This window comes from Salvia splendens, chromosome 14 (assembly GCF_004379255.2).
Source record: "Salvia splendens isolate huo1 chromosome 14, SspV2, whole genome shotgun sequence".
Taxonomy (NCBI): domain Eukaryota; kingdom Viridiplantae; phylum Streptophyta; class Magnoliopsida; order Lamiales; family Lamiaceae; genus Salvia; species Salvia splendens.
The window spans coordinates 30,841,141-30,856,884 of NC_056045.1; the positions used below are offsets into that span (position 1 = coordinate 30,841,141).

The 15,744-nt window shown below is 37.8% G+C and overlaps 3 protein-coding genes across 3 annotated transcripts; all 3 read right to left on the reverse strand.

Moving 5' to 3' along the window:
* Window positions 1-5,169: 5,169 nt before the first annotated feature.
* Window positions 5,170-6,073, reverse strand: LOC121765407 (cysteine proteinase inhibitor 5-like). The gene is made up of 2 exons (XM_042161551.1): window positions 5,827-6,073; window positions 5,170-5,626 (listed from the first exon to the last, which is right to left on the reverse strand). Exons 1-2 carry the CDS (start codon window positions 6,042-6,044, stop codon window positions 5,347-5,349), a joined length of 498 nt encoding a protein of 165 aa, XP_042017485.1. The 5' UTR covers window positions 6,045-6,073; the 3' UTR covers window positions 5,170-5,346.
* Window positions 6,074-9,947: 3,874 nt separating this feature from the next.
* Window positions 9,948-10,512, reverse strand: LOC121764540 (cysteine proteinase inhibitor 5-like). Its single transcript, XM_042160548.1, has 2 exons — window positions 10,343-10,512; window positions 9,948-10,227 (listed from the first exon to the last, which is right to left on the reverse strand). Exons 1-2 carry the CDS (start codon window positions 10,510-10,512, stop codon window positions 9,948-9,950), a joined length of 450 nt encoding a protein of 149 aa, XP_042016482.1.
* Window positions 10,513-12,567: 2,055 nt separating this feature from the next.
* LOC121765400 (cysteine proteinase inhibitor 1-like) lies at window positions 12,568-13,379 on the reverse strand. Its single transcript, XM_042161541.1, has 2 exons — window positions 13,153-13,379; window positions 12,568-13,049 (listed from the first exon to the last, which is right to left on the reverse strand). The coding sequence occupies exons 1-2, from the start codon at window positions 13,368-13,370 to the stop codon at window positions 12,770-12,772; spliced, it is 498 nt and encodes a 165-aa protein (XP_042017475.1). The 5' UTR covers window positions 13,371-13,379; the 3' UTR covers window positions 12,568-12,769.
* Between the last annotated feature and the right edge of the window lie 2,365 nt (window positions 13,380-15,744).

Sequence of the window (15,744 nt, forward strand, 5' to 3'; positions counted from 1 at the left end):
ATTCTTTGTTGTTGTCATAAAAAAAGACTCGCATAGCCGCTATCAGAATGTCGGCTCCACTGGCTCCGCTTTGGTAATTTGCCGCTTCATTCTTGTAGATCCCGCAAAATTTTTTGACATCTCTGTCGACTCGGTCAAAATGACTGCAGAGCATCTTCTTGGTACGGTGGCGGGACCCCTATGGCTTGTTCTCGTTGTAGGCGTCGATGATCTTTTTCCAAAAACACTTGCGGGTTTGTTGATTCCCGACGATGGGATCGTACGAGACGCTGACCCAAGCGTTGAACAGAGTCATCGTGTCGTTGCGGCTGTATGGATGACGGCCTACATCCTCCTCCTCCTCGACCGCCTCCTCCTCTTCCTCCATGGCGTCGAATGCGCGACCCCCGGAGCTTCCACCGCCTCGTCCTCCTTCCGGATTGGGTTCATCGGAAAATCCTCCCTAATTTAGGATAATCCCTGCGATTGCCCATACCTCGGGGTGGAGGGACGAGAGTATGCATCCACATCAAAATAGGGTGGTTGGAACGCCGCCGGCGTCGACGAGCTTTGGGTGCCCGGCGTCGACGAACCGGAACCGGAAGCACCCAAGACATTGTACATGCCCCCCAGTCGCCAAACGTGTTCAAGTCATAGCTGCCGGAGCCGCCAGAGTTTCCGTCGCCAGACATTTTGAGATGAAAATTGAAGAGAAAAGAGAGATAAATTGAGAAGAATAAATGTGTGTTTGTGTGTAATAAAAAGAAAAAAACTAAAATATTACAGTTTTTTAATTTATATTTATTTATTTATTTTTATTAAAATCGAATAAAAAAAATATTTATTGCGTCAGCATGACGACGCCCCGCGAGTGGGCGTCACGCCTAGCTCCAACGCTCGCCACGTGGCGCTGGCGCGTGACGAGATGTCTCGCCAACCTACCCTCCGGGCCGAGACGCCCGCCAAGACGAGACCGAGATGGATGGCTGCATCGTTGTCTCGATGCCGTCTCGTCTCTCCGAGACGAGATAGAGATAGCATCGAGACGCGATGATGATGACCTTAGTTTCTTCCTAGTTGAATAGTTTTTACATTTTCAGAAAGTTTCTTTAATTGAGCCATTTTTGTGTATGTTAATAATCAACTCACTTTTTTTATAACTTCATTCTTTCTGTTTTTCACTTTTCTACTTTATTCTCTTTATTTTTTTCTCTCTCTTATACTATAATTACTTTATTACATGACCTTTTAACTCACTAAATATCTATTTCTTAAACTCTGTGCTAAAAAGAAATGTTTAAACTATGGTAGAATGGATGAAATACATTGTAGGAAAGTTATATACACTACAAAAAAACGCTAATTAATAACATAATTAGTGACGGCAGCGAAAATTTCAAGATTTAGTGACATATAAATGACTGAAAAGTGTCGTCACTAATTGGTGACAGAAAAGTCCGTCACTTATATGAAATTACTACGGTAACCGTCTTTGATTTCTGTCACTAATATTTTTTACTGACAAGCTTTTTAATGATGGATCCGTCAGTACTTAATCTGTCACTATATCAGTTAAGTGCCTAAATTTCGCTGATTATTCCGTCACTAAATCGCACATTTTTTGTAGTGATACTAACTACAACAATAGCCTTATAGGCTAGAGAAAGTGCTAAAATTAACTAATAAAAGGAGTAGCAACTTTAACTAATCTACCAAAACTCACTAACTACAATTTTACTTTTCAATTTCAACAAGTTAAACATCAATTAGAATTTGAAAACTCGTAATAATGTTGTAAGGCCATCCATAATAGGAATAACCCAGCAATAGCCCAGCCATAGCCTAGCCACAAACTCCTCCTGCCACATCATCAACACTAAAAATCCTCCTGCCACTTCATAAATAGCCTAGCCATAGCCTAGCCACATCATAAATAGCCCAGCTACATCAATAGCCACATCACTCAAAATTATATAAAATAAATAATTAACAATCACACAAAATACGCAATTTAATTTACGAGACATATACGAGAAAATTCAATAATATTATTAAAATTTAAAAAGTATATTAATTAAAAAAAATTACATAATTAACAAAAAAAACTACTGCCGTGCAGTCCTCCGTGCCCATAACTCTTCAATTAAATCCTTTTGGAGTCGAATATGAGCCTCCGTTTTGCGCATGTCGGTGCGCTAGGCGATCCGGACATATCTGGCGCGTATGAAAATGACGTATCTGGCGCGTATATATAGTGTTTCGAAAAAAAAAATCGCGCTAGGCGGTGCGCTAGGCGATCCGGACGCTACAATAGCGCCGAGCGGATCGCCCAGCGCACCGCCTAGCGCCACGGAACCGCCGAGCGCTAGACGGTTTTTAATTCCGGAAATGGCCGGGCGGTTGCAATAGATCGCCTAGCGCACCGCCTAGGGCCGGCGCTCGGCTAAGTGGTGCGCTAGGCGCTATTGTGGATGGCCTAATGGCTTACAAAATAAACCCAGTCCGACAGTTCAGACTAGATCAAATTTGGACTGGATTGGGTCCAAAGATTTTTTAATTTCATTCAAATTTTGGGTTGGATTCCATTTTCAGCCAGATGTATTTTCAACCCTTCTTCCGACCCATTTAGGGATTGTTTGATTTGCAATATAATATTAGAGATATTATAAGATTATATCAATTCATTGAATATACAGTAGTATTAGAAATACATTTTCATTTCATTTCATGTCATCCATCTAAGGCAAGAAGCAAACTTTAAAAATAAAGAAAGCTAATCAAATGGATCCAGTTTTTGCAAGACTCCTCGTCAATTTGGGCCTAAAAAAGAGCCAATTAAATTGATCCATCCCCATATTTTGGCACATAACACATTTTTTTTTCTCGTAGCAACAATTTTCTTAGTTTCATTTAGCTTGCTTAGTTTTATTAAAACTTTTTTTTAATAAAAGCCCTACCAAAGTTAATTGAGCTCTGTTAAGCACGTCAGCTGTTCAATGAAATTCCCAAAGGAGATTATTGAACTCAATTATTGACTTAGGAATAATTTAACAGAAATTTATCAAAAGAGTTCAATGGTAGGAGATGAATTTTAGAAAATATTTTAGCACATCGAATCCAAACTACATTCTCACCTACTAACTAGGACATCGTTTTTCTGTCTCTACTCAATTTTTGTATGTTTATGTAAAAAAAGTCGTATTTATAAATTATCGATTGTCTATGATATTTTTATTGGTATTCTCCTTCTGCTTATATTTTTTGAAGTACGAAGATTAAGGAATAAATGTTTAGTGGACTAATTGGAGTGAGAATAAGTTAAAATAGAAAATGAAATGGATAAGTAGCATATGATTTGAATAAAGACAAAGTAAGAAAGAGAATAAAATAAATGAAATTGCATGTAATGAATTTTTCCAGAATTAACTAAACTGCAATGAAACGACCCAACTGTAGTAAGATGGAGGGAATATTTAGTTTAAGATAATTTTGTGAAATAATACACTCCCTCTGTTTATTCTATCCGAAAAAAGTGAGGTTTGTGCCACGTGTAATCGGTTTAAACCGATAACCGACGTCAATGCGGGTCTCCTAACCGGACCCGAACCGTAACCGTCAATTTTGGTTCACGGTTAACTGAAAAACGACATTTTCGGTTCAGTTCTCGGTTAACCGAGAACCGACAAACCGAATACCCAACCCTATAGGTACGAGTTTTAAGAAATGTAAAGAAAAGTTGGTTTGAAAAATTAGTGAAATGTGAGACCTACTTTTTTATATTGTTTTTATAATAAAATGTCATTGAAGTGAGTTAGTGGAATGTGAGACCTACTTACCATTTATGGTAAAAATGAAGTGTTACAATTATTGTGGGATGGATCGAAATAGAAAAGAGTGATAATTATTTTGGGATGGAGGGAGTAATATGTATTTTAGGAGTTGGTTGATGGGATTTGATGTGAATGTGATCCGTTTATATTTAATCCGGAAAAGTCAGGCGGCTCCAATTGGTTTTTGCCACGTGTGATGGTATACATAAATTAGATTAACTTATTATGGTAGGGTTTATTTGATTTTTTTTGTGAAACTGTCTCTACTCAATTTTTGCATGGATATATTCCTTTTGTAACGCGATTTTTGTTGTGATTAATACATGAGTGTTCGAGGCAGCATGCACACTCGCTTCTTACATTCTGAAGTGGAGTACTATAAAGGACAGGTGTATCCCTGTGGGGAAATTGTCTCCACTCAATATACTACAAATTATAGATTGTCTATGATATTTTTATTGTATATCCTTCTGCCCGTTTTTCTTTTGATTAAATAAGGGAACAAATATTTAGTGGGTTAATTAGAGTGAAAATAGAATGAAAGAGGGGATGGAATGGAAAAGTAAAGAGATAATAAAGTAGGAGATCATTGAAGAAAATGTACAGTAAGAGAGAATAGAGTAAACGATATTGAAAATTTTCCACCAAGCTATGCACGCCCAATCGAGTGAGAGCAATGAAATTGAAATCCATGAGCCAAATGCCTGCAATCATGAGACCGCCCGCCAAGATGAAAAGATTACGTGACCAAGTAGGAAGATAAGATCGAATCTTGCTCTATCCGCGAGATTTATTATCGAGTCTGTATTAGGTTTACTTTCATGTTTATCTTCTCGAGTTTTCTTTGACCGTTCTTTCCCGAGTTGTATTAAGAGAGTGGATTCTATAAATCCTAGAGAATTTCGTAGTCTTTAAATCCTTGAGAAATAAAGTGCAACATTTTCTCATTCACCATTCTCTTGTTCTTCTCTCTTCACAAACTTTCAAAACCCTAGTTTGCTGAGGAAACGAAGGCGCTCTCCGAGGCGTGTCTTGAGATTGAACTTGAGGCATATCACATTCCGTCACATTATGAAGAAACCGTTTAACACGAAAAGAATGGAAAGCGGGAAATACTCCATTCGTCCCTGAAAATTTGTCACTTATTTCTATTTTCGTCTATCCCTAAAAATTTGTCACATTTCACTTTTACTATTTTTGGTGGTGGGCCCCATATTCCACTAACCCATTCACAATCACATTTTATTATAAAACCAATATATAAAAATATGACTCACATGCCACTATCTTTTTCAATCCACTCTCTATTATATTTCTTAAAATTCGTGTCGGGTCAAATGGTGACAAATTATAAAGGACGGAGGGAGTAACTTTTATATATTGATGAAAAAAGTATCTCCAAATTATTACTCCAATTACAATAGGCTAGGAAAAGTGCTAAACATTGGAGCTAGATAGTTTTTTCACACACTTAATAACCGATAAACTTAAGCATTCCGTTGCTTTTAGGACTGTGCCGGCACCTTATGAGGGAAATCTATTTAAGAAGCGGCTTGAAGGAAGTGAGCTGTAGGGATGTCGGCGCGGCCTGGGAGAAAACAATGGCCTTGTAGTTGTTGGATTTGGGACGTTGATCCCTTGCGGTGAGAATCAGCCTGTAATTCGTACCAGCCACCACCTGCGTCTCAACCTTTAACACAGACTCCAGAGTCAAGGCCACTTCAATCCGTTTGTTTCCTTCCGACACCTCGAATGTCGCCAGTTGAAAATACTCCGGTGCGCTCGGATCCTTGACCGGCGTCCACCCGCCGAGTAACCTACAAATCAAAAAGTGTAATATTAGAAATGAGCTACTTATCCCTTAAAAGGAGAGAGTTATTTATACTTATATAGATTAATTAGATGGAATCTTCACTAAGTCGATGTGATTTTAATATGGAGGGGTATATTTTTAAAATGGAGTTTAAGTGGATAAATATAATAGCATAAACAATTCAATATTTATAATGAACCATACGATTCGGCCATCGCGGCTTTTGAGACGGACGACGCTGCTGCTGCGGTCATCCCTGCCAACATGAGGCCCCGCCTCGTGTTGGTGGTCTCTGCCACTGCCTTCTCCAAATCCATGGAGGCCCTCACCGCCAGCTGGCTGCGACGGGTGGTGGCCATGGCTGGCTTTGCGGCGACGGCGCCACCAAAGAACGAGGTGGTCATGGTCATGGATGAAGCCATTGGGAATTGATAGGTATTTTAGAATTGTGTATGTGTTTGTGTGTTGATTTTGTGATTAAATGTTCATGTTATATATAGAAGTTGGGTAACGGGGTTTAATGCAAAGGTGATCCGTTTATTCTATCCGGAAAAGTGAGGTGGCTCCAGTTGTTTTGTGCCACGTGTAATGGAATAATAATTGATGCTCTTCATTGGTGGTTAGGGTTTATATGCGAAATTGTCTCTACTCAATTTTTGTATCACATTTTTTGTTGCGATTAATGCACCCTTTTTGAAATTGCGTCTACATTTCTCAGGTACTAACAAGGAGAGGTTTATGTGTTTGGGGATGTATGTTTTAAAAGAAGTCTCATTTACAAATTATAGATTGTGTATGATATTTTATTGAATTCTCCTTCTGCTTATGAAGGTTAAGTTATAAATGTTTAGTAGGTTACTTGGACTGAAAATAGAATGAAAGAGCAAATGAAGTAGATAAGCAAGTCATAGTAAAGTAAAAGACAGGATAAAGATAAAGTAAACGAGATTAAATGTATTGAATTTTGCGAGAATTAACTTAACGCAATGGAATGTAACTATTCAATTTTAATGAGGTAGATGAATCATTTAATTTAAGATAATTGTGTGAAATAATATACTCCCTCCGTTTATTCTATCGAAAGTGTGGTGGCTCCAGCTGTTTGTGCCACGTGTGATGGTATAGCAAAATTTGATTTTCTCATTTGTCATGGTAGGATTTTTTGGAAATTGTCTTCTATTCTATTTTTGTATGGATATACACCTTTTGTCACACGTTTTTGTTGTGATTAATACACAAGTGTTGGAGTCAGCATGCAGACTCGCTTCCTACATATTCTTACCAAAAAAAGGTACATTTAAAAAAGGAAGGTTTTTTCTTTAAAAGAAGGGAAAATTTTCAACAACTTTTCTCTTACTTTTTTTTCCTCTCTTTTACTAATAATATGGACCCCACATTCCACTTACACTACTTCTCTTTTATTTTTTTCCCCTTCTCTCTTACTTTACTAATTCCACATTAAAACCCGTGTCATTCACAATGTGTCCTATTTTTCGTGAAAGGAGGGAGTATATACTATTACATACAAATGTGATTAATTGTTTTTGTTATATCTGAAAGTTGGATGCTGTGGTTTCAATATATTATGCAAATGTGATCCATTTATCCTATCCAGAAAACTGAGGTTGCTCCAATTGTTTCGTGCCACGTGTGATGGTATATCAAAGTTGGAAAAAATAATTGGTGTCCCTGATTTGGTATGTTGGGATTTTGTTAGGCCTCGAGGTAGCCTAACGTTTGCGTGGGACTGGAAGAGACTATAGACTGTCTTGAGATTTAACTATTCCTAACTTGCAATATAGGCTGAATTTGAAAATCATGGAAGAGAAGAACGGAAATCAAATAATGAATGATATTATATCTCAATGAATTAATTCTTAGGAATTGTATTTATAGAATTTCAACCATATGTGAATCAACCAGAGAAAAAAAATAATACTCCTATAAATCTAATCTACGACTCAAATAATATCTTGCAAATAAAAATCGAGAGATATGGTAAAAAATAATAATAAGATTACAATGACCATAATCTCTATTTAGAGCTATAATCTTTGTATCGACCAGGTCTCGATGTGATACGCTTGGGGCGTGCATGGGCTGAGGCGTGGTCTTATCGAGCCCTGCTCGGGTTGTGTTCCTTGCTCTACCTCAGGCAGCTGGGATGTATCGTGGACGGAGGGAGTATATCGAAGCAGACCTGTTGATCTCTTCTTGGTTTCCAAATCACCAAATTATTCACTCTCTTCGATTAGAAGAAACTTAAGTTCCATAAGCCTCGCTCTTCGTGCTTCCCACCGTGAACCCCGAAAGGCATAGGATCGTAGTTTCAAGGCCTCTGAGAAATGGCAAAGAGTCAATGACATCCATGTATTCCCATGGAAAACCCTTATTTCCCATATTCTAGTGGTATATCTTTTTGTATCTAGACAAATTATAAATACGAGTGGAGTATATTTGATAAAAATTAAAAATAAAGATATAAAATATTTTTATCATTCTTTTATTACGGTTTATTCGATCTCTCTCTTCCTCTCAAAGAAAAACGCATTCCTGCTTTCTCTCTTCAAATAATTCTCTGATATAATTTCTAATTAATAATGCAAATGAAAACGAAGAAACCCTAGTTGAGGTGCTAAAGTTTCAAGGATGAACCCGAGGCATATTATGTCCCAAGAAAAGAAGCGAAGAAGGGGAATATAATTTATAATGAAAAAAACTATCTCCAAATTATTACAATAAAAGACCTTATACAGAGACTAGGAAAAGTGCTAAACACAAGAGATAGTTTTTTCACACACTTTAATTATTGATACACTTTAGCATTCTGTTGCTTTTAGGACTCCGTCGGCACCTTATCAGGAAAAGCTAGCTAAGAAGTGGGTTCGAAGGAAGTGAGATATATGGACGTAGGCCTGTCCTGGGTGGTGACACCTGCGATCTACTTCTTGGGGCTTGGGTTTAAACCTTCCCCAACCGAGATCACGAAAGTGTAAAACACACTAAAGAACTCCTTCTTCTCAGCCTTCAACACAGACCCAAAAGTCAAGAGCTGCACATCCTGCAGTTTGCCTGCTGACGACACCAGAATCAGATTGTTGTATTCCGACACTGCGAATTTTGCAAGTGTAATGATGTCCGGTGCATTAGGTTCGACGGGGACCGGCTTGAGGTCCGAGGGAACACTACCCATCACCAAATAAAAAGGATTTTTTTTAAAGATTAGTTCATAGATAAAAATAAGGAGTAAAATAAATGATTCAATATTTCAATCTTTATACTCCCTACCGTCACTATTAAATGTCTAATATTTTCTTATTTGGACAGTTTCGATTAAAATCTAATTTCACTTTTACTATTTTAATAAGTGGACCTCACATTTCAATAACTTAATTTGTTAATTTTTTTCACCTACATTTCTTCATAAAGTCGAATAATTTATTAGACATCTATTGAGACCGGAGGGAGTAATACTCTTAGGTATTGTAACGCAAATAGGGGCATACACTGGTAAAATGCCGGATAATGAGCAGTGGCGGATCCAGACTTTTTCAATTAGGGGTGCGACTTCCATGCTAAATTAATACATATATAACAAAAAAATATGTTTAAAATTGTATCTAAAAATAATGTTCAATTTAAAATCACATATATTAAAATAAAAAATAATATTTTTATTGAAGGGATAATTTCATTTTCGATGTCTTACCAAATACAATATTAATAACAAACAAAATAAATCAATATCTAAAACAGAAAAAATCAAATTTATACAAACACAATAAAATTTAAAATATAAAAGAAGTAGAATAAGTATGTAAAAGGAGTACAATGGTAAAAAAGCATAAGCAATGATAAACATAAAAAGTATAGTATATGAGGCTTTTGCGACTTTTGTGACGGACGACGCTGCTGCTGCGGCCACCCCGGCCAACACGAGGCCCCATCTCGTGTTGCCGCTCTCTGCCACCGACTTCTCCGAGTCCATGAAGGCCCTCACCGTCAGCTGGCTGCGACGGGTGGTGGCCGTGGCCGGCTTCGCAGCAACGGGGCCACCAAAGAAGGATGCGGTCATGGTCATGGATGATGCCATGGGTTATATTGGAGAAGTAAAATTCAAAGAAACCGTCGAATAAGGAAAGAAGATGATAAAGGGAAATATCTTTTATTGACGAAAAAAGTACTGTATCTCCGAGTTAAATTACAATAAAGGCCATATAAAGAGGCTAGGAAAAGTACTAAACAGTAGAGAGAGTTTTTTTTGACACACATTAATAACTGAGCATTCTGTTGCTTTTAGGACTTTGCCGGCAGCTAAGCGGAATCTATTGATAAAGTATATGGAAGTAAGTGAGATGGAGGGATGTAGGTTCGGTCCGGGAGAAAACAATGGCCTCGTAGTTGTTGGATATGCCGCGTTCGTCCCTCGCGGTGATCCCCAGCCCGTAATTCACACCAGCGACCACCTGCGTTTCAACACTGAACACAGACTCCAAAGTCAAGCACGCCTTGTTCTGTTTGTTATATTCCGACACCGCGAATGTCGCCACTTGAAAATACTCCCGTGCACTTGGATCCTTCACCGGCGTATACCCGCCGCCTTTCCTACTCATCACCAAATTATTTTAAAGATTAGTTTAGATGGATAATAATAATAATAATAATAATAATAATAGTATAAACAATTCGATATTTATAATGAACCATACTGGTCAGCTGCCATCGCGGCTTTTGCGTGTTGGTGGTCTCTGCGGCTGCCGCCACCACCTTCTCCAAGTCCATCGAGGCCCTCACCGCAAGCTGGCTGTTGTGACGGGTGGTGGCTGTGGCCGGCTTAGTGGCGACGGCGCCACCAGAGAAGATGGTGGTCATGGTCATGGATGAAGCCATTGGGAATTGATGATTGTGTTGTGTGAATGTGTTTGTGTGCCGTGATTTTGTGATTAATTGTTTACTATTCAACTCTTATATATAGAAGTTGGGAGTTACGGTGGTGAGAGTTGGCCAAGCGATATGCCTCAGGTTCGAGTCCTCCGTGGAGCGACCTTTAAATTTATATTGTGTCAAGTTCGAGTCCTCCGTGGAGTGACCTTTAAATTTATATGTGTTGGAGATCAGTGGTGCACACCCAAACTCCACATTACTATGATATTATCCGCTTTGGGCAAAACCCTCATGGTTCTGCCCTTGGGATACTCCCAAAAGGCATCGTACTAATGGAGTTGGGGTAGCTCTTATATATGCTTGCAACTCTTGTTCCCTCTCCAATGTGGGATATGGTTTGCTCTCCCACAATATATTATGTTCATTTAATCATAAAAAAATGAAGTTGAGAGCTAGGGTTTCATGTAAAAGTGTACAATTCATTTATTCTATCCGGGATTGTGAGGTGGCACCAGTTGTTTTGTGCCAGCGTGTGATAGAATATCTATGTTGGATTAGAGATTGGTTTTCATTTGTTATTTGTTATGATATGATTTTTTTGTGAAATTGTCTTCTACTCAATTTTTGTAGGAATGAAAAAAAAAATTGTAAGAATGTACTATACCTTTCGTAACACGTTTTTTGTTGCGATTAATTCATGATTGGCATGCAAACCCGCTTTACATTATTTAGGAATTGTAGATCGTCCATAATATTTTGTAGGAGTATTTTTCTTCTGCCAATATTTCTTTAATTTGTAGTATGAAAATTAAGGACCAAATGTTTAGTGGGTTTATTGGAGTGAAAATAGAATGAATTAGAGGGAAGGAAATAGATAAGTAAGAGATATTTCATCTGGTTCCTACTTTCTCTGGTCCATAGTAGTGGAGGTGTTTTCTTTTCGTCACATCATTTAAGAAAAATTGGATTGAATGAATTAAGTAAAGGAAGAATAAAGTAGGAAATGAAAAAAAGGTAGAAAGATGAAGAGATAATAAAATAAGAGATGGTAAAAAGTAAATGAAAAGAAATGTGTTAACTTTTACTGAAAATGAAAATAACTACTACAATAGAATGTACCAAAATGATAAAATGACTCCGCTACTATAAAACGAAAGGAGTATTAATTATTCTATTTTTACTGGTGAAGGTTCTTAAAATTATTTAACTTTGTTAAGAAAGGTGAAATGTAAAAGTTGGTGAAATATAGTTCAAATTTTTATATAAAATGATGCTAAATGACTATTAATCTGTTAGGACTATTATACCCTTCTATTTAAAATACACTTTTTATTAACTACTGTATTTATTTTAATATAGAAGTTGGGTGATGGGGTTTCATGCAAATGTGATCCTTTTATATTAAATCCGGAGAGGTGGCTCTAGTTGGTTTTTGCCACGTGTGATGGTAAGATTAAATAATTTTTCCTCATTTATTATGGACGTGGGGCTTATTTGATTTTTTCGTGAAATTGTCTCTACTCAATTTTTGTTTGGATATACACTTTTTGTAACACGTTTTATTGCTGTGATTAATGCACCTTTTTTGAAAATGTGTCTACATTCTCACGTACTCACTAGGAGTGATTTATGTGTGTGGGGAAATTGAATCCACTTATATTTAATAAAAGAAGTTCTATGACATATAAATTATAAATTTTCTTTGATATTTTTATTGTATTATCCTTCTGGCCATATAGTTTTTGAGTACGAACATTAAGGAATAAATTTTTTGTGGGTTGATTAGAGTGAAAATAAAATGAAAGAAGGAATTAAATAGACAAGTAAAGAGATAATTGAAGAAAATGTAAAGTAAGAGAAAGAATAAAATGAAAGACGGAATTGGGTTTTCTTTGATTGTTCCTTCCCAGGTCGTATTAAGAGAGTCGGGGTTAGGATTCTATAAATCCTAGAATTCCATAGTCTTTAAGTCATTGAGAAATGCTAAAGTAGTAGAACATTTTCTAATTCATGATTCTCTCCTTCTCATTTCACAAACTTTCAATACCATAGTTTGCTTAGGAAACGAAGGTGCTCTCGAGTGCTAACTCGAGGCATATCTTTTATTGATGAAAAAAGTATCTCCAAATTAAATTACAAATAAAAGGCCTTACGTAGAGGCTAGGAAAAGTACTAAACGGTGGAGATTAGTTTTTTGACACACTTTAATAGTAACTGATAATACATGAGCATTCTGTTGCTTTTAGGATTCCGCCGGCACCTTCTATTGAAGAAGTGTATTGAAGGAAGTGAGCTGTAGGGATGTTGGCGCAGCCTGGGAATAAACAATGGCCTCGTATTTGTTGGTTACGCGGCGTTCATCCCTCGCGGTGAGCACCAGCTTGTAATTCACACCAGCCACCACCTGCGTCTCAACCTTTAACACAGACTCCAAAGTCAAGGCCTCATTAATCCGTTTGTTTTGTTCCGACACCGCGAATGTCGCCAGTATAAAATACTCCCGTGCACTTGGATCCTTCACCGGCGTATACCCGCCGGGAATCCTACCAATCACCAAATTCAAAAAAGTGGAGTATATTTTTAAGGTGTGTTTAGATGGATATAAATTACTATTATAAACAATTCAATATTTATAATCAAACATACAGTTCGGCAGCCGTCGCGGCTTTTGCTACTGACGACGCTGCTGCCGCGGCCATCCCTGCCAACACGAGGCCCCGCCTCGTGTTGGTTGTCTCGGCCGCCACCGCCACCGCCTTCTCCCAGTCCATCGAGGCCCTCACCGCCAGCTGGCTGCGACAGGTGGTGACCGTGGCCGGCTTCGTGGCGAGGGCGCCACCAAAGAACGAGGTGGTCATGGTCATGGACAGTGACGGATCCAGAAAATTGAGCAAGCCGGGGCTGAAATTTAAAATATATATATAAATATTAAAATATATAATCTCGCATATTTGATGCACCATCATAACCTTGACCTCTTAATCGTGACAAAGATAAACCATGCTTAGCAAATACAAAGTCAATCCCTTCTTTCAAAGATTTTTCCGTGGTATCAGTGACATGAACCAAAGCCAAGAATCTTTCTACAATCTCTCCATCATTGTTAACATACCTCAAAACCAATGCCATTTGTTCTTTTATCGATGCATCGCGCGCTTCGTCAACCAAAAGAGAGAAATTGCGATTTTTAATATCTTCCAAAATAACTTTTGTAGTTTCAACAGCACAACAATTTGTCAATTCCTTTTGAACTGAAGGACAAACCATCTGATTATTGCGAGGAGCATTCTCCAATGTCACCGCTGCTACCTCAAGTTTTTGCTCACGCAACCAATCAAGTATCTCTATAAAGTTTCCCCTATTTTCAGACTCCAATGATTCATCACTTCCTCGAAAAGCCAACCCTTGTTTCAACAATATTCGAGTCACATTTAAAGAAGCAGTCAAACGAATCCGATAGTTGACTTCATCTTCCCTATCAAATTTCATCAAATTATACTCTACACTTTGTCTTTGATTTTTAAATCCTTCAAAAAGTATTCTTGCCTGATCATGCGTGCTATTAACTGAACCCTCGTGTTCTCTAAAAATAGCAAGAGCCTTTTTCCAATTTTTACACCATGTGCTCACAAAGACATCATCACCAAACCGATTGTCATTAATAGGCCTAAAAAGATAACACCAAAAACAAAATGCTGCATCTTTATCCACACTATACTCTAACCAAGCATGTCTTTCAAACCATTTATATTGGAAACTCCTTTTCTCCTTGCCAAATGAGCTTTTCTTAAACACGTGACCTCTTGGTTGGAAAGGTCCCTTCGAGATATATTCTCTTCGAATGCGATCCCTATCTTGGACATCATACTCAACAATAGGTCTCCGTCTTCCCGGGTCACAATCTATGTTTTCCACAATAGATTCAACACTTGCAACATTAATTCTTTCTTGGTTCATGATCGGATTCGGAATTGGAATACTACTATCATTTGAAGCACTTGTAGTAGTTGAATCATTCCTTGGTCTTTTGGAAAAATATCGATGCATAACTACAATCAATAACAATAAAATTTCTTAGTGCTAGATGATATATATATTCATACAATAATAACTTTACAAACATACTATTTGGACAATGTAAATGATTTTATACTAATTCTATTTTTACCTAACAAAATTAAAAAGCATTGAGGCAAATAGAACTTGAGATTTGACAAATGGGATGTACTGCACTAAGCCCTAAATTACATACCAAGTATGATATATCACCTATTTACATGAATTCTTACCTAAATCGCGCTGAAGAACTCCGGCAGCGGCGGACGAAATCTAGCAATTCGAAAATCCACGCGAACTCCAGGCAGCGGCGAGCTCCAGGCGTGAAGTTTCTGTCAAGATTTGGGCAATTGGGCTAATTGTGTAGGGTTGACAATTTGGCATTGTTTGATTGATACTTAGTTTATTAAAAGGCCCAAAATAAATGAGCAGCCCAATAATGAATTAAATAGCCCAAAATAAATAAGCCCACTTTTCATTCTTCTTCTTCCCCAATTTTCAGTTTCAGATTTTAAAATTGAGGCAGAGACGGAGTCAGGGCTCGGCGGTTCGCTCTGGGGCGGAGACGGTCGGAGCACAGCGGTATAAGGGGGATTCGAGGTCCGGCGCCGGGCAAGCCCCCGCTGGCGCGGGGGCTTGGCACTGAGTAGATCCGTCGCTGGTCATGGATGATGCCATTGGAATTGATGATAGGTAATTTAATTAGAAGTGTGTATGTGTTTATGTGTGTTGATTTTGTCATTAACTGTTTAATATATATGGAAGTTTGGGGCTAGGGTTTCATGCAAAAGTGTACTATTCATTTATTCTATCCAGAAATGTGAGGTGGCTCTACTTGGTTTGTGGCACGTGTGATAGAATATCTAAGTTGGATTAACGATTGGTTTTCCTCATTCGTTATGGTGGGATATTTTTTGTGATATTGTCTTCTACTCTATTTTTTGTAAGGATATACACCTGTTGTAAAACGTTTTTTTGTTGTGTTTGATACATGAGTGGCATGCACACCCGCTTGCAACATCCTCACGTTTGTCTTCACTCAATTTTTGTACTCCATATAGTATATTTTTATTTTAAAATGTTGAGTTGGTTAATTGGAGTGAAAAATAGAATCGAATAGGGAATGAAATATATAAGTACTTCCTCCGTCCCAAGACAGATGACTTCTTTCTTGGGCGGCAC